At 37.0% G+C, this 18,144-nt stretch overlaps 1 protein-coding gene across 5 annotated transcripts in view; it reads left to right on the top strand.

Annotated features, from left to right (window-relative positions):
* Positions 1 to 18,144, top strand: part of COL6A6 (collagen type VI alpha 6 chain) — a 70,761-nt gene that overhangs the window by 51,362 nt on the left and 1,255 nt on the right. For all 5 annotated transcript variants that reach the window (XM_042817154.1, XM_042817153.1, XM_042817156.1 and 2 more), the window contains 18 exons: positions 371 to 424; positions 1,309 to 1,344; positions 3,425 to 3,487; positions 4,219 to 4,281; positions 5,766 to 5,828; positions 6,779 to 6,841; positions 7,294 to 7,344; positions 8,806 to 8,841; positions 8,967 to 9,029; positions 9,351 to 9,413; positions 11,430 to 11,465; positions 12,406 to 12,442; positions 13,135 to 13,146; positions 13,253 to 13,740; positions 14,476 to 14,566; positions 15,220 to 15,891; positions 16,736 to 16,829; positions 17,055 to 17,323. In XM_042817154.1, coding sequence (XP_042673088.1) covers positions 371 to 424; positions 1,309 to 1,344; positions 3,425 to 3,487; positions 4,219 to 4,281; positions 5,766 to 5,828; positions 6,779 to 6,841; positions 7,294 to 7,344; positions 8,806 to 8,841; positions 8,967 to 9,029; positions 9,351 to 9,413; positions 11,430 to 11,465; positions 12,406 to 12,442; positions 13,135 to 13,146; positions 13,253 to 13,740; positions 14,476 to 14,566; positions 15,220 to 15,891; positions 16,736 to 16,829; positions 17,055 to 17,323 — 2,254 coding nt within the window. The remainder of the gene's footprint in view (positions 1 to 370; positions 425 to 1,308; positions 1,345 to 3,424; positions 3,488 to 4,218; positions 4,282 to 5,765; positions 5,829 to 6,778; positions 6,842 to 7,293; positions 7,345 to 8,805; positions 8,842 to 8,966; positions 9,030 to 9,350; positions 9,414 to 11,429; positions 11,466 to 12,405; positions 12,443 to 13,134; positions 13,147 to 13,252; positions 13,741 to 14,475; positions 14,567 to 15,219; positions 15,892 to 16,735; positions 16,830 to 17,054; positions 17,324 to 18,144) is intronic.

The following is an 18,144-nucleotide window of genomic DNA, read 5'->3' as shown; positions in this document are numbered from 1 at the left end:
GAACGATGAAGGTCACTCCTCAGAGAATAACTGTGTTTTGATGACTTTTTTGGTAGCAAACCTTACTCCCTTCTCATCTTGAGAAGTACAGCTGAAAGACCACAGTAAATAAAAATGGTTTCACAAAAGCTTTGGCAAAATGTCAACAATTAGTAACTGCTCGATTGGAAATTCAAAGCAAGTATGATCACTGTACTTTGTAGTTCCTTACTACAAGTGATTTGCAGATAATGACTCAGCTTTTAGCATAATGTAACTGGTTGGAATAAAATTGCTTAGGAGAAGAATCTAAGAAGGATCATAAAGAGAAGAAAGTGTAATTACAACAAGAAGAAACTGTATTTAAAGGTCTTATTGTTTTGTTTTGCAGGGAGACCCAGGACCACATGGACTCCAAGGAGAGCAGGGCCATGCTGGTCCTGATGTAAGAATAGTGATCAATACAGAGTAGAAATAATCGATCCAAGATACAGTGGTGTTCCCACTGAGAGGATGAACAAATCTTGTTTTCTTTGTGGGTTTAAAAAATTCCTGCAGTAAAAAGGAACAAAACAAATCTATAATTCTAACAGTGAAGCATACTTCGCTTCAAATTTAGTAGCTAATGTTTGTTTGTTTGTTTGTTTTTAAATTAAATAAAATTTGCTATAAAACTAATTTCAGGTCTTATTAATGTGAAATTATAAGCCTTAAATTCAGTGCAGCCTTTTCTATGTAGCTTAATTGTTTTGTTACTTAATCTCAAATGAATTTATCCCTTTATCCCTTCTTCCTTCCTGGGACTGTAAATTCCACGTCTGCAGCTCTTTTTAATCCGCTGGGGACTGGAACCTATGAAGGCACCCCTTCTAGTTTGTCAGAATGGTCCCTAATGATAATGCATGGAATCACTGTCACTTCTAAGAAGTGCAGAACATTCTGAAGTCCTCTAGTGATGTGAAGTTTGATAACATTCACTGGTGCGGCTGAGCAGTGTGCATGGGAAAGTTCTGTAGGCCCTTTGCCTGAGGAGAGCAGTGGACTCCTATTTTGGCCAAGGAGCAGTTGACTGGGAAAGTATTTTACAGAATTCTGTTGGGATGTCTTCCCTCTCCTTCACTAAAGGCCTTTTCCCTGGTAAATGTAATACTCGTGTAGGGTTTTTTGACCCGAGTCCATTCTTTTTTCAATTTTACCTTAAACAAATGGATTTTTTTTTATTGTTTGTAAATGATCTCTGTTTTATATAAGTTGAATATATTTAATAATAAGTTATTTCATGTATTTCTCGGTGTTTTGGATGTAATCTCTCATCCTGCTCCTTTATAGGGTGCAGAAGGTCGAAGAGGCCCTCCAGGTATAAAGGTGAGTGGCTAACACAGCTGCTGTTTCTCTACATGCATCTATGGGTCCAGCCTGAGCTTTTGTTCCACTTAACGGAGAAATTTCTGTGTGATCTAAGACACAAGTTTTCAGCAATTAAGTCAGCCTTCTGTGGATGATATACAAGAGGCATTCCTGATTTGAAGGATTTAGAACTGGAAAGAAGATGGACAGCTTTCACTGGAATAAAAGGCCAATTTTATTATTAATTATTATTTTATTATAATTAATATATAATAATATATTACTATATATTTTAATATAAATTTGGGAACATAAATAGAGGATTGCTGAACATGACAGAAATGAGTGGAGATGCTGCAGTAAATGGCTAATAGTTTTCTCTTCCTTTGCTACATGCATACATGTCTGCATGGTACTTCCACACACTCTAAAGCTCACTCCTGTAGAGAATGATTTAATGTAGCAAAGAATTATCTTCCTTTGAGCAGCAGGATCTGACTGTGTAAGGAAATATGGTATGGACTGTCCTTCTAGAAAAAGAAGGTTTTATGCTGGAGTACAAATCAACCCATCTTTCAGATGAAGATAGATACTGGTGGTCTTTTGCTATGCCATCTAGTAACATGCTTAGAGCCAAATTATCATGTAGAGAGAATCAGCCAGAAGAATCCCAGTTACTGCATAATGACTCCGATTATTTTTGTTTGTTAGTAAAATACACTGAACTAATGCTCCATCAACAAACTTGTAAACTTTTCACCATATCCTGAAAAGGGCTTACAGATGCATTAATCTGTTGCTTTTTTGTAGTAAAAAAAGGAGGACTGAAAGGATACTTTCAGTAAGAATAAGAAAGAAACAGTTCTTAAAGAAGCAGAGCTAGCTGTTCTGAAGACAAGTAGTCAGCAGGCAGAAGGAACAGAAATGGCAGTACAGCCTTAGAGACGTGCTTGTCACAGACATGAATAGCACTGCAGTCTTTGTACTTTGCTCTCAAAACAAAACCAAACAGTAAAGAAGGGAGAGGTAAAGTAGAGGATGACGTAAGGGGGAGAAGCACCAAAGACTGTCTTCTGAAACTGATTCAAATTATCTAGAAGCATTCTGTTGGCCTTGTATTCTCATGTGGTGTGCCTAAGAAAAATTTTCTTCTACTTATCCGTTTTCACTGTAGTCAGTGTTATTTGTTATTGCTGATTTTGGTGGAAATCTATTTCTATTTTATTTATTTATTTGTTTTGCAGATGTCATAAGCCTAGCATCAGTCTGTAACTAATGTTCTGGGTGTCAATGTTTTTACTCTAGCTATGAATAAACTTATTCAAATATAATGGTTTTTTTCTTTATATTGATATTTTTTATTCTATTTCTGTGGAAGGTAAGAGTAGGGCCTTTTCAATATACTTTTCCTCTGGAAATTCTATCTGTAATTACCTGTTTCCCAAGAATCTTCAGAGTGCTGTTATCCTCTCCCTAGTGAAAGGAGATTTTCTGTAAGCTTGTAACATTTTGATGCAAGTATCGCAGTTTTATTCAATCCAGCAGAGACAGAAAATATTTATTATGGATGCCAGCTAAACTGACAGCTTTAAATGGCAACTTTATGTAGATGTGAGAAGGAAGCAATTAGTTTTTTTTTCCATCTTCAGGAAAGACTGGACTTATCTCACTGAGTGAACAGTGTGAAAGGTGAGGTAGATAACATTTAGTTGTAGGATGAATTGTGAAGTCATGATTCTACTTCTGTAGGTGGTGAAGGTGCTCTGTTCTTGCAGCCCTGTCTTTGTCAGTTCATAAGAGATAGGTAATGCAGGAGTATTGCTGAGACTATGGTGTAAAAGGAAAATAAAACTGACCTCTTGCTCTGTACCTTATGTGTTCATCACATTGTATATCAATAAAAAAAAAGCTACTTAATTTTTCTCACTTTTTAATTGAGTTTTCTTCAGCAGGAAGTTGAAGCTGCTTGGAAGTTACTTGGATGAACTGAAACATTCTTTCAGCTAATACTCTATGCAAACACAAAGTGATTATCTGTTGATATGCATATTTTCTTATCAAATCTTTTATTTACATGTGTTTTCTTTTGTTTTGGCAGGGTGAGCAAGGAGAACTCGGGGAAATGGGGTACCCAGGAGACCCTGGTCTCCCAGGCCCACAGGTAGCTAAAAGTACTTTGGATTTGATTTATGTTAGCAGTGGAGAAATTAGTTGTCAGTCTTGATCTTTTTTATTTTGGAATGCTTTGTTTACTTCAACTAATGAATATTATGAGGGAAATTCCTTGGCAAATATCTTCTGTGACCCTGAGGAACTGAATGTACAAAGTTTCTCTTTATGTTTATGCATGTGCAGCTTGCAGTGAAATCAAGAGGAAAGTGAGAAATCTAGTCAATGTATTTCTAGTTTACAGAATATTTTCAAATGTATTCATTAGAAATTGCTAGTAATAAGTACAACCTGTTGAATTTTGAATGTATTGTATTTCCAGGTTATTATGACATTGTAAAAACTATATGCTAATTGACCAAACCGAAGAGAAATGTTTTGTGATTTTAAAATGTGCTTGATGGAGTTACTTTGAAGAGAATTATGGTGGTAGAAGGCTTACGATAGCTTTCAGGTTTAACATGTTCCATCCACTCACTATATAGACATCTAGAGAAAGTATGCCCAGCAGAGTGTTGCTTAATATCTCATTGGTGTCATAGGCATCATAGTGGCTCTCTGAATGTGGCCTTCAGGCGATGAACATCTCAGGTGCTTCACAGAGGTTAACTCTTACAGTCAAAGGGCTGGAAGTTCCACCTGTGCATTCAGGCTTGCAGAATAATCTAATCTTCATTGAAAATCTATCATTACTGAACTGACTTTTGTTTTTTTGTGTGCCAGGGCCCAAGAGGACCACAAGGGATCAGAGGACCTCCAGGACCACAAGGCATGCCAGGCTCTCAGGTTAGCTTTAAATAATCCTTGCTTCACAGCTTAAGGCTTTTGATTTCTCAGAGGTGGTATTATTTTTATAGTGAGTTTTTTAAAGACTTACAGAAAGAAGAAACTGAACAATTTCCAGTTTCCAGTTAAGGAAACTGATGGTTGAATGAGGCTGCAAACTTCGATTTTGATTATACTGAAATCACAGCCTTGAAAATAAGTTTAGATGGGTGAATAAGAAGTGAACAACAGTATTATCAGTCTTTTGCATGGTTGCAGTATAAAGGCTTAGTTCTATATTAATCTCTCAGTTCCACAGAATCAGGAGTAGCACTATGGCTTGCAGCACATATAGGTGCTATATACAGTGGAGCAGTTGAAGACAAAGTTAAGTAATCAGCTTGTCATTGGTGGTAGAGAAGTGAAGTTATTGGAGTGTAGTTATAGCTGCTTTTTTTATTGTTGGGCTTAGTATTCTGGGGGTGGAGGGGAAAATCCAAATCATTCTACTCCCACAGTAAGATCTTGTTGCTGTTTGCAATTAGAGAATTCAGAGGGATGTTTGTATTTTCTATGGGTAATTGTTTTGAGAAAAGCATTTAAAAGCTGAACAAAACAAGTGATACACTAACAATTTCTTGTCACTTGCCAACGGAGACCCAGCCAGTCTTCAAGCAGCAGCAAACTGCCTGGCCAGCTCCCCACTGTTGTTCAAGTTTTTTTCCTCACATGTCACACAATACATCCCTTCAGCCAGTTTAGATCAGCTGTTCTGGTTCTGTCCCCTCCCTGCTCCTTATGCCCCCTCAGCTCCCCTCACTGGAAGGACAGTACAAGAAGCTGAGAAGCTACAGTGTCCTTGGCTCATATAGCACTGCTCTGCAACAACTAGAGCATCAATGTGTTATCAACATTGTTTTTCTCTTAAAATCAAACAGCAGCATCATACCAGATGGCATGAAGGAAAAAAATCAACTCCATCTAACCTGAAACCAGAACATATCTAATGCTAAGTTATAACTATTGAGCCCTGACCACTGATCTTCTCACTTGATCATAATGCTGTTGGCTTCAGGATTCTTGTTCTGGAATTACACTGGTATGACTCCAAATTGGAATATCTGACTCTATCAGCCTTGGGCATCTGCTTTAGTCATGTAAGGATGCTCATGATTAAACACTGATCCAGTGTATATATGTGTATATATATATTCACTTTGTGCATTTTTGTCATACTTAAATATGTATGTAGGTAGAAAATATTTATTTCACACTAAATAACATTTTGAGAATTTTACTGTAGTCACACCAACAACAGGAAGTAACTTGAATGACAGTGTGATACATAACCTAATGTGGTCCTTGAAGAGCTTTGGTGAAGTCTATTTCTGTGCTAATATGTCTATACTGATTGTACAGTAACTTCAAGTGGCATTGAATCCTTGAGTGTAGTGAGTCCTTGAGTTCTTCACCATTCACTTCTTTACTGATATTTCTGATTATAGGCTAGTCTGGGTCCCCCAGGTCCACCTGGCTCAATTGGAAAGCTTGGTGCAAGAGGAGCAAAGGTAAACATTTTTGAAGTACATGATCGCAGCAATCATTCAGCATCGTTCAAGAATCTGACTGAAGAGCCATGAACTAATATTGTGTTGTTCTTGAGGAACATGTGAAGGTTGATACATTTTATATGAATTTTTGATTACATGGTAATGCAAATGATGGATGCAAAGTCACACACAGGTGTCAGAGCTATGCTAAGAAATTATTAGTCACTATGGCTGCTCTTTTGATTGTTGTCATCATAGCCTTCAATGGGACCTGGTTTTTCATGAAGTGCAGTAGGAATATGGCAGTGGTGTCAAGTGTTTTGATTTATATGCATTGAAAATAAGTTCTGGTTAATGAGGTGGTTTTATTCATTTCAACCTTTCTGTTCAAAAGATTCCACCATGTAAATTTTTGCTTTATTTACGGGAATCAGTCAGAATATGTGAAGTACTCCGTCACACAATCCATGCACTCAGTCTTTGCTGTTTATATTGGGATTCTTGATAGAAAAATAGTTTCTTTAATAAAGTTTAAACCAAAAAAAAAGAAAACTTGCGGAAGTACTAAGAATGCAAGCTAGACTGCTTGACTGAGAAATGTCCTCTGCTATCAACAGATGCTTCATGCTGGTAGAACTCCTAGTCATGTCCTGCTTGTCTTAACACAGCTTCTCCCAAAAAACACCCTTGCCACTGGGAATTCTATACAAAAATGGGAGTATTTTTGATGAAAGAAGGCCTGTGGTGTTTAGCTGCATGAATGTTCACTGTTTTGCACAGTACTTTCCGGTTCTGCTCCAAGGAGTGTTCTCTCAAACACAAACAGTAATGCAGTGCTTTTCACATGCATCACGTATTCTGTGAAGAGGTATAAGCAATTTTCAGTCTAGCAGACAAATCTGTATTTCCAAAATAAGTGTTCTCATGAATGAGTCAAACTAATAGTTATTATATTTCAATTATGACAGGGTGAGCCTGGTGACCCTGGAGAGAAAGGCCCTGTGGGACCACCTGGACCGAGAGGCATACCAGTGAGTCTTTCTGCCCTAGTTCAGGGCCCCTGTAGTTAAACGCTCATTCAACTGAATCAGTACAGTTAATTCCCTTTTTCTATTTTCACTACTTGGTGCAAATAAAATGATTTCAGATTTGGTTCTCAGCTTTTATGGAAACCAAGTTCCTTGTGGGCTAGAGGTAATCTTTCATATTCTCTATATCTGCTAAGAGAGACTGTATTGGAATTAGGTCACACAGTGGAGAGGTGCTGTGGCATTAATTACTATTTACTTTCTGCAGCTTTTTCTACCATTTGCTACTGCTTTTAGACTGTGTCACGATAGATTGCCCTGCCTTATCAGTATCAAAAGCCTGGATGAGGTGGTATAACTACCATAACTGGGGGAGGTCTCTTTTCCAAAATAGAAATAGAAATAAATCTCATCTTCTGTTAAAAGCTAACTGATGGTATACTCAACCTGTGCAGGGCATGGATGGCAGAGACATCTATGGTCCTGAAGGAAACAAAGGAGCAAAGGTAAGAATGTTTTTCAGCCTCCATTACACAAAGTCAATGTTAATGGGACAGTCAGTATTGATTTAAGAGAAATGTAAGATGTGGCCACAGCATGTTCCTTGTGTTCAGCAAGAGGTTCAGCCTTCCCACAGCTTGTAAGAGGTTCTGCAATGAAACTAATGCAGCTGTGATCTCTAGTTCTCTTTCATGAGAGCTTAAGAATGCAGTTTGATGTAAACATAGTTCTTTGTCTGCTGATATTGAAAACCGGACTGAGAATTATGCTTCCATTTTGAACAAATGGTGACATATGATAACACGTGAGAATGACTGGGAGGGAGCTACTCTTTTGAGAACCACGCTCTTCCTTTTTCATTGGTGTACATGTGTGCTTTTGGATATGGGTTTGTAAGTTGTACTTTTTGCAGGACAAAAGCACTCCAGTATGCTTAACTAGCCACTCCTGTTGCAAGGCTTGATAAGCGAGCAGTGAGGAAATGTCTACTTCTTTAAAAACATACAAGAATCTGGCTAAAATAAAAAGTATACAGAAAAGAATGAGATCAAAATAATTATACCTCCATGGATACATGACTTAAATGAGGTAGTAAGTAATCCATAGTAGGTTGATGATTGATCATTTGTCTATTTACACCTTCTGTCAAAACACTGATTACTAATTTTGGTCTTGGGAAACAGAATTTAAATAAAATGGAATTTGTGTCATAGTTTGAAGGGTTTTTTACATTGTTGTTGCTGTTGATTTAAAATTAATATACAAAACATATTAAAAAAAAAAAAAAAAAAGCTAGGTTTTGTAATGAGTGTTGTTGGGGAGAGAAATCCCACATTGTTTTATTTAGTATTAACATATAAAACATAAAATTACAGTGATATTTCTCCTAATCCTCACTGCTACTAAATCTGGAAAAGAAATGCAGACTCTGAAAGCAAGGCAAAGGTATATGGATTCTTTTTGTGAAAGCATTGACAAATGGATTGGTTATGGTAAGTCAGACTGAGAAATAACATCTATAAAATGCTGGATAAGTGTAACTGCACATCAAAAGCAATTTACTGTCAGTCCTGGAAGAATATTTCAGTTTCAGAATGACATTCAATGTATTTTGTCTCTCTTATGTAAGTCTTGAGAAACTAAATAATAAAAACAGCCGGCACAGGAAAAAAAAAAACAACCAACTAAACAACAAACAAACAAAAAGACAAGAAAAGGAAAAAGAAAGAGGGAAAAAAAAAAAAAAAAAAGCTAAGAAAGGGATAACTTCCTAATTGCACTTGGAGTGATTTGCCTATTAAAATGGCAGGCCCAGGCCTACGGGCTCATTTCAAACTCACTGTTACTTGAGTGGCCTGACATGCCAAGAATAATTTTGAAATTTCTTTTGATTTAGAGATTCCAAATACTTAAGGAGGTCAGAAACTTCTAGATTCTTGTGAAATCCTTTTTCTTTCTTTTGGCAGGGGGAATCTGGATTCATAGGCTATCCTGGTCCAGAGGTATAATTAAATGAGCATGTTTCTTTTCATTATTTATTGTTTTGCACTGTTCTTTTTTGGAAGGATTTGTTATGTATCTTTGTATTCTTCTTTCCTACAAAGTTCTGGATTTCATTAATTTTCAGGGAGAAGATGGAGACCCAGGTGTTTCAGGAGCTAAAGGACCAAAAGGAATTAGGGGTAGAAGGGTAAGAGTGATAATTCTTTTTACTCCACGGAGAATTCAGTAAGCAAAGCCCCAAAGATCTCTACTGTTTCCTCACAACAAACAAACAATTCCTACTCCAATCTTTTATTGCAATAACCTCATAACCTGGGCAAGAGGTCTTGGAGAGAATGAACACCAAAATCTTTAGAATTGATTGTTGCTAGTAATTCTTAGGGGTAGTAGTCTATCACTGTTCAAATGTAGGAACTGGCTCACAGTGTACTTATAAAGGTTTTTGCTCTGCTGAAATTCTGCTTGTGCGTGCAATTATAAAGAATAAAATTTGTATTTGTATTTTTAGGGTAATGCTGGCACACCAGGTTCCCTGGGAGATCCAGGGGATCAAGGACCATCAGGACCTATGGTAATGTATTTTTAAAAGATCTTCCTAGATATCTCTTGAATTTCTTATATTAATATTAGATTAGTAGAATATTCAACAGTGTTTCTTAACATATACAGTGCTTAATCAATCTGCCAGCCATATGGAACTGCATCTTGCATGTGGATCTGTTCACATGAGCACCTGCTGTTGGAAATGAAATTACAATGATACAATGCAGGGCAGATTTTCTTCCACAATCTTTGATGTTGTCTCTCCAGTGGCTAAAAAAATTTAACCTAAAAAGATGAGAAAACTTAAAATGTAGAACAAGGTTGTTCTGCTGAAATCCGAAGTACGTTTTCATTTAAGAAGAAAAGCCATATAAAATTAGATTTGCAATTACAGGCACCCATTTAAAGCTTGAGCTGACCATACCCTGTTACTCCTTGTATACAACTAGATGAATTGCTGTATTTTCTAGTGCTTTTATCTGTATTTTATACAAGAAAAGGTTATGTTCTTTATCAAAGGAGGTGAAAGGATAATGAACGTCAGTAGTAACTAGGACTAACATTGTAGGCATTCATTTTTTCTTTTAAAACATTTTTTAAAGTACATTTTTAGTTCTAAAATGTAACTTTTGATAACACTATTTTTCTGTTTGATACGGCCTACAGGATACATGCAAGTTAGAAACATAATTTTTGGTCATTGCATTGTTCTGGCCAATGAGTATATCTAGATCACTATGTTCTATGCTGTTTGGCTGTCATCTGCAATGTCTATGTTATGGACAGACTTTATGACCTAATGAGCTATATAGTTGTTGGCCTTGCCAATCTTTTGTCCAAGAAATCTTCAGATTACAAGTTCAAGATCTCTTGAGTGAGAAGGGAGTACAGAATGTATGGGTTTGGTGGGATTATTGTGGTAGCAATGCATGAATGAAATAAGTGGGAAATTTTGCAGCAAGTGGAAGAGAGGGGGTTGCAGAATGGATACAAGTAGTAGGTAGAGCCATCCAAAAAAGGGCTGTTTTCCCATCTTTCTTATCTTGTTGGTGGGGTTATCTCTTTGGCCAAGTTTGTACAGCTGAGCTGAAGATAAATACATGGAATATCTGTGATTATACTAGCAGCAGGAAAACTAAGGTGGGATGAGGGAAGTAGCTCAGGAAAGAGATGGAAGAATGGAAGGTTAATTTGAGGAGAAAGTGACAAATGAGATGGGATTCTTATCTGGGGATGCAAGGAGGTACGTGATTTTGGTAAACTATAATGTTGTGAAATAGAGAGTATAGAGCAAAGGTTATGGTGTATGGAGCTCAAATTTTTCTGGTTTACCTCACTATTGCACCTTCTGACTTAAGTGCCTTAAGTTCACTAACCTTGCTATATATTTGAATTTCACATATGACAAAAGTTCTCAAGCTGCCTTTGAGGGGGTAAAAAAAAAAAAAAAAAAAAATTCTCTGTATTTTATTCCTATGATGAAAATTGAACAATTAATTCCAGATTTTGAAAAAGGTTGTTTGGAATCCTCATATTTGCCCTCAGCTCCCAGAGAGAAGGCTGCTGAGTAGCCGAAGATAGCTGGACTGGCTGAGCAATCATGATGCATGCATGGTCTGCAGAATCTCTAGAGGTTGAACTGTTGGGTTTGCCCTGCAAAAGAGAGCAAGCATGTTGCACATCAGAGTTGAAAAGGATACAAATTGCAGGTAACTGCACTGCAACAGTTTTTCAACAAACAGAGGTTGCTGTTTGGAGAGCCAATTCAGATAGATACTGGTCCTTAAGAGTGATAGGTAGTGAGAATTTATAAGAACAAAGAGAGAAACATACCTTGAAACAGGATGGACTAGTAGTCTGCAAGTCCTTCAGGATCAGAAAAATCTATACTGAGCAGTGTTATCTCCTCATATCTTAAATTTGCAAGTGGTTGTCAGGGTAACACTGCATGCCTACATTTTCTTTGGACTACAGAGTCATAGATGAAAATACATTATCAGAGTCATGTCTGTAATGTTCTGGATCTGTATTTAATTTGTTTCAGGGTGCCAAGGGACCAAGAGGCACTGTTTTAATGGAAGTAAGTAACTAGCTCACATCTAGCTGCGTGCTACTTGGGACTGTTTTAGCCATCATCTGTTTATAATCACTTAACACTGTAAGGCATTTAATAGTTAGAAAACAGTATCCTTTTCAAATACTTATTCAATGTATTCTGACAGTGGGTCATTCTGTTTGGCAAGTAATCAAGAAGTGAGGAAAGATAATATTACACTATGTACAATCTACAAACATTAATATTCCTTTACTTGTTATCTCATTCACATCAATTTAAACATCAGATACTCTTCAGGGTTATGTCTGACCTCCTTGCAAAGGAAGACACTTCCTCAGCAGTAGCTATTTTCGTTGTGAATATTAGGGCAGGATTTCTTCAGAATCTCAACCCCATAGGATTTTATTTTATTTTATATAATTTTATATATAGCCATATGAATTTTATTTATAGCCATATATAATATATAGCTAACATTCTTAAATAAAGGCTTCATCTAGATCTTGCATAGATTGTACCCACAGGCAATACCTGAGGGTGATGCTGTAGGTATGTTCTATATTCTGTAGAAGGGATCTAGTCTTACTTTGCAGAGCTCCCTCTTGCTATGTGAATTGGTTCTGAAATTCCCATTCTCCTCTGGAAGTGGCACTGCACAGTGACATCCTAGGTAAGATTATTGCAAAAAAAGAAAAAAAAAAATAAAAAAAAAAAAAAAAAAAGAGTAAAGAATGGCTAAATAGTTGATTTGTATTCCAGGGCATGGCAAAATGCCAATAGAGCTTGTCTGAAATAACTCTGCTTCTGCATAAGGGGCAGAACCACTGTCAAGTTGAAACAGAGATGAACTGGAATTTGTGAATGTTCAGTAGCTTAGATGTTCAACTCAAGCCAATAGAAGGATTCACAGTCTGAGGTGGTCTGTGATTTACTGTTAATTGCTTTTTAATTTTTTCTTCTGCAGCCTTGTGAACTTGTGAATTTTACACGAAAAAACTGCCGTAAGTAGGGAGCATCATCTTTTACCTTAGAATCCACATAGTCATCCCTCATAGAATCATAGAATGGCCTGGGTTGAAAAGAATCAGAATGATCATCTTAATTCAACCCCTCTGCCACAGGCAGGGTGGCCAACCATTAGACCAGGCTGCCCAGAGCCACATCCAGCCTGGAATCCTTCAAAGAATAATCCTCCATTGGAAACCCTGTCGACTGATAGTTTACATCAAGGTTCAGGTTGATGTTGACTGTAGACTGTAACTGTGAAAGTTTTTCAGCAGGTGTGCAAAACAGGCTTAGTCTTTCTGCTCATATTTCCTATCCGTTACTTACAAAAACTGTAGCACACTTCTCTTGTTCTCATTTAAAATTAATTTAATTATTTGGCATTGTGTCAATCCCCCTTTAGGGAATTCTCAAAGAATATTTATATATCACTTATTCTCTAGCTTTGGAGTGTTTGTTATTTCTCAGCTTTCTCTGCTCAGCAGAATCTAGAGTTATTTCTTTAAATCTCATCCAAATTTCACTCTTTAGATTATTCGGTTGTAGAAAATGAGTGTTGTTTCTTGTGACCATTTCTGATGCTTGTATGAACTTTGAGTCAGGCTCCTTAATGAACATGAGTGAACATGTCTCTTTTTATGAATATGAATCCAAAATAATCTGTATCCTTTCCATTTCTTCATTCCAGCTTGTTCATCAGGTAAGCCCATCAGGTGTCTGCATGCCCGTTCTTCATAGGCTTGAAGAAAAAGAAGTGTTTAAATTGCTGAAATGTTCTCACACAGATGTTTTGTTTCAAAATGCAGACACGTGTCCAGTTTATCCGACGGAGGTGGTGTTTGCCCTTGATATGTCTGAAGGTGTTACTCCAGCTGCGTTTGAACGAATGAGAAACATTGTTATGTCATTGCTGAAGGCCATTAAGATCAGTGAAAGCAATTGCCCAACAGGCGCTCGTGTTTCCATCGTTTCTTTCAATACCAACACACGCTATCTCATTCGTTTCTCAGAATTCCAAAAACACAACTTGCTTCTACAGGCAGTTCAGAGAATACCACTGGAAAGATCTACTGGAAAACGTAGTATTGGGGCAGCAATGAGATTTGTTGCAAGAAATGTCTTCAAACGGGTTCGTCAGGGCATCCTCACAAGAAAAGTTGCCATATTTTTTGCCAATGGTCCATCTCAGGAGGATGTAGTCATCAGCACAGCTGTACTTGAGTTGAGTGCCTGGGATATCACTCCAGTGGTTATTGCCTTCACTGAATTGCCAAATGTCAGACGTGCCTTCTCAGTAAGTAGACTATGAAGAATTGAATCAGTTGTCCATTTGCTCAGTAGCTACTATTATTTGAGTAAAGAACGATCTCCTGATAGCAAGATAGGAATAGGTATAGGGGATGTCCAATCTCCTATTAAAAAGTGTTATGTTAAAGGTTGCTATTTTAACAAAGAAACACTGATTCTCTTCACTATAATGGTCACCGTTTGAGCTCTTATTGCACAGAAATTATTTCTGAACCATGGTTTTAGGGCAAATCATAAAATTTCAATAGCATTGTGTTAATTTCACTTGGTTACCCATGCTGTTTCTCTGATCCAGATTCTACAAAGAGCTGAAAGATAAAATAAGCATGCACAGAGGTCTCAAGATCAGCATCATTCAGAAATACTTGGGCTAGGTTTGGATGATCTATTACAGCTTTGAACAATATATTATAACTATCTTTAATTGACTAGTAAGCTGCTAACACCAATTGTTATTAGTTGTGCTAGCTTAACAATCTCTGTATAGCGTAGAGTTAGAAAAAAATGGTGATCTTGTAATGCACAAGGGCAGATAGGATGCTCCTGATGGCAACTAAAAAAGTCTTCCCTATACTTGTTCAGTATTACAATAGAAATTAAATCACGAAGTTAGGGACAACACCTAGTTTCAGTAGATAAGTAGTAATGGTATTAAGAACGAAGAATAAACATGATCTACATTTTGCTTTAACGTTGCTCTTCTGTTTGCTTTAAAACCTAGATTGATGATACTGGAAGATTTCGATTATTTGTTTGGGAAAGGCAACAGGATGAAAATTTGGAGAGCATCATACATTGTACACTTTGCTTTGGTGAGGCATTTTACTTATTTCAGCTGTTGTATTACTCCTCTTATTCTTTCAGCACCAATCTTACATTTTTCAATAAAATAATTGTATTAGGCAAAACGGATAGTAAGAATTAGAGTTTTAAAAACACAAAAGCTATTTAATTCCTGTCTCAGCTGTGTGAAACAACTTTTTCTATTTGGCATTTATTTTGTAACAGAAGCTAACTCTAATACCATGTTGCTGGGATATCATGCTCACTTATTATGAATTTTGTATTTTGAGGTAGAGAAAAACTGCTAAATGATAAGTGTTTCAGAATGCTTAATAGCGGTCTGAGGGGAAAAAAAACAACAGAGCTTGCTTCAGTGTCCTTTGCTGTGTTTAGATTTTGATAGAAGAAAAATTCTGAAGGGAATTCTGTTCGTAAGGTAAAACATAACACACCAGTTTTTGATCTCATACCCAAATTTCCCATAAATCTCAAAACCTTGTTCACCAGGATTCATTCCTTGTTGCTTGTAAGAAATAATAAGATTTCTTGTCACTAAATTGAAAGTTTTAAATCGCATTTAAGAAAAAATAAATGAGTAGGACTCTCATTTTTTTTTTTTCCCCAAACCATTGTTTTGTTGTTTTGCTAAATAGTTTTCTGTTTATTGGCTCTTTGTCTCTAGATAAATGCCAGCCCAGTACCATCTGTGAAGTGCCCGTTTCTCCACCTCTTCTGATGGATATGGATATTACTTACGTCTTGGACAGCTCTCGCAGCGTCAGTGGTGAAGATTTTCAGAGAGCCAAGGATTTTGTGAGCAACATGCTAGACCAGTTTGTCATTGCTGAACAGCCAAGTGAATCTTTTGGAGGCACCAGAGTGGCATTGGTACAGCAGGCTCCCAGGGGCTTCCTACCTGACAGAAACAAAACTCCTGTGGCCTTGGAATTTGATCTAGAAACATACAACAATAAAGATTTGATGAAGAAACATATCCAAGAGTCTGTTCGCCAACTGGAAGGGCCATCAGCCATTGCTTCTGCATTGCAGTGGACAGTTGAAAATGTATTTTTTAAAGCTCCCAGACAAAGAAAGCACAGGGTCATATTTGCAATAGTTGGAAGCAAAACAAGCATACAAGACAGAGAGAAGCTAAGAGAGATTTCACTTGGAGTCAAGTGCCAAGGATTTACTGTATTCACTCTTGCATTTGGCAATGACCTGAGGGACAGTGAGCTGATAGAACTATCAAGCTTCCCCACAGATCAGCACTTATTGACACTGGGTAGGATTTCAATGTCTGAGATGGTGTATGCTCAGAGATTTGCCCGGACATTTCTAAACCTGCTACAACGTAAGTAGCATGCAATGCCATTCAATTAAGTTATGGAAAGAATGAGAAATGCTCTGTAGGAAAAGGCAGTCAGTATGTGTACTACTTCTCAGTTTCTAGACATAATATAACTACTTGGTATTTCATCTATAGTTTGTAGCAGATGTTGGACACTAATGGAATTGCCAGTAAATACAAAACATGTTGCTTTAGACCAAAATCTTGAAGTTTTTTTCTCATTAAGTTTGTATTCAATATATGGCTACACTGACTTCACTTTTATGAAGGAAAGACTATTTTTCAGACACAAAAAAAACAGTTGTTCTCCTGATTTAGGCCTACATTTCTTCTCTGGCCATTGGCACCTATATTTCTTTTCCAACCCTTGGCAGGCCCAGATTTACTGAGCTGTTAATGCTTATTTTGGCTTTTGGGAAGATAGAAATTTAAACAACAGCAGATCTAGCCTTAACCTCTGAAGTTTTTCTGCCTCTGTAGGTCAGAGAAAGAACTTCTGTAGTTTTTAAGATCCATTATTGTAGATTAACAGTTTTTAGGTGCTTTGAAATTTATTCAAGAGGATGTCAGGAAGGAAGTCACTGAGTTGAAATTCCCATCAGAAATGTGTTCAGGTAAAACAATTTGCTGTAGTGTATTACAGAGGAAGACAAAAGTCTAAGGCATTTTTTCAAGAGTTGATCTCCTCTAGATGATCTGTTGTTTTCATTTTTCTGGACATCTTTCTAGATAGTAAAAGACACAAACTCAGTGAAAAAGAAAATAAATCTTTTTCTGCTTTTTTTTAAACATGTTGAGTTCTGGAGGAATTTAAAACTCATTCGTGGTATGTTTGCTTTCTCCACAGAAGAAATGAACAGTTATCCTTCTCCTGAACTTCAAGAAAAGTGTGAGAACTTAGATCGGGGTGACACACGAGATCAGGTGTCTGTGACTGAAAGGTTTGGAACTTAAATCTTACACACATGGGCATGTAAGGGATATAACTGTATATTTACAGTTTCCTCCAAACATAAGATTTTTCCATTTAGATTAGTCACTACATATTCAGATCAGCTTTGGCAGAAGCATGATCAGGATCAACAATGTTTTTTTCACGGTATTCAGAAGGAATGAAAAGGCCATCCTGGTACTTAAATACTTTTTTTTCCCCGTCTCCTTTGAAGGGTGCCTTTACCTGGAACTGATGACATTGGTTACAGTGGTGATTTGAAAGACATTGAAACAGCTGAAAATAGAGCCTTGGAAAAAGTTAAATTGACTACCACAGGACCTGTATACGCAATGCCAGGAATGGGATATGGTTTGGAGGAGAATGAGTACTTCACAGAGGAAGACACAACTGGAGAAAAGCCACAAGAGTATGGAGAAGCTCAGGGGAAAAAGGAAAGTCTAGCAATGATAGTAGAAACTGGACCTGACAATAGTGATTATGGTACGATTTTAGAGTATGAAAATTTCTCTGAATTCAGTAGAAAAGCTCTAAATTGTGAAGGAATTAGTTGAATACTTGCTCTTTGTGAATCATTTCCATTCATTATATTTTCCAAAACTTTTTTTTGCCATATACCTGAATACAGTCCAAATCTGTACGAGTTTGTAATTACAGGACGAACTGCTGGTGTCATTTAGACTTTAGTTTTGATTTATAACTTTCTAAAATAACAATAATAGTATAGATTGTTATCCTCTTTACTAAAACAGCTAATCACATTAACTCCTCATGTTGCACTATAATTACTGAGTTATTCCTGCTCCTAACTTAGCTCAACATGGAAAAACTAAATGTGTGTTACAATCTGTTCCTGGGAAGAGCAGGATTCTCCAGCAGAGATATCCTGTCAAGACATGTGTTATTCATGTTTTTTACTTTGCCTCCTACTTACACATTTCTTTCCGGATTTGCCTTTTGATATAGGTGTCTTAATCTCGTTGTGAGATCAGATTTCTCACCATCATCCCTTTTAAAGAATTGAATGTTTCTACTGTGTGGACTGCAATTGGAGATAACTTTTGACTGCAACCTGCTCTAGGGAACCTGCTTTAGCAGGTGGATTGGACTGGATGATTTCCAGAGGTCCCTTCCAACCTGTGATCCTGTAATTCTGATTCTGTGATAATTTCTTTGCAAAAATGCAATAGCGTCTGCATGACTTCACATGCTGTTGCTCATTGCTACATCTTCCATCCCTCTTTCCAGTCAAAAAGGATTCTACTGGATGTCTGGTAGCCCCTTTCCAGATGAGAGAGCCAATA

This window comes from Centrocercus urophasianus, unplaced genomic scaffold (assembly GCF_019232065.1).
Source record: "Centrocercus urophasianus isolate 14NV4802_14NV808 unplaced genomic scaffold, USGS_Curo_1.0 seq_16, whole genome shotgun sequence".
NCBI classification, from domain to species: domain Eukaryota; kingdom Metazoa; phylum Chordata; class Aves; order Galliformes; family Phasianidae; genus Centrocercus; species Centrocercus urophasianus.
This window is presented reverse-complemented; position numbering and strand designations above follow the sequence as displayed.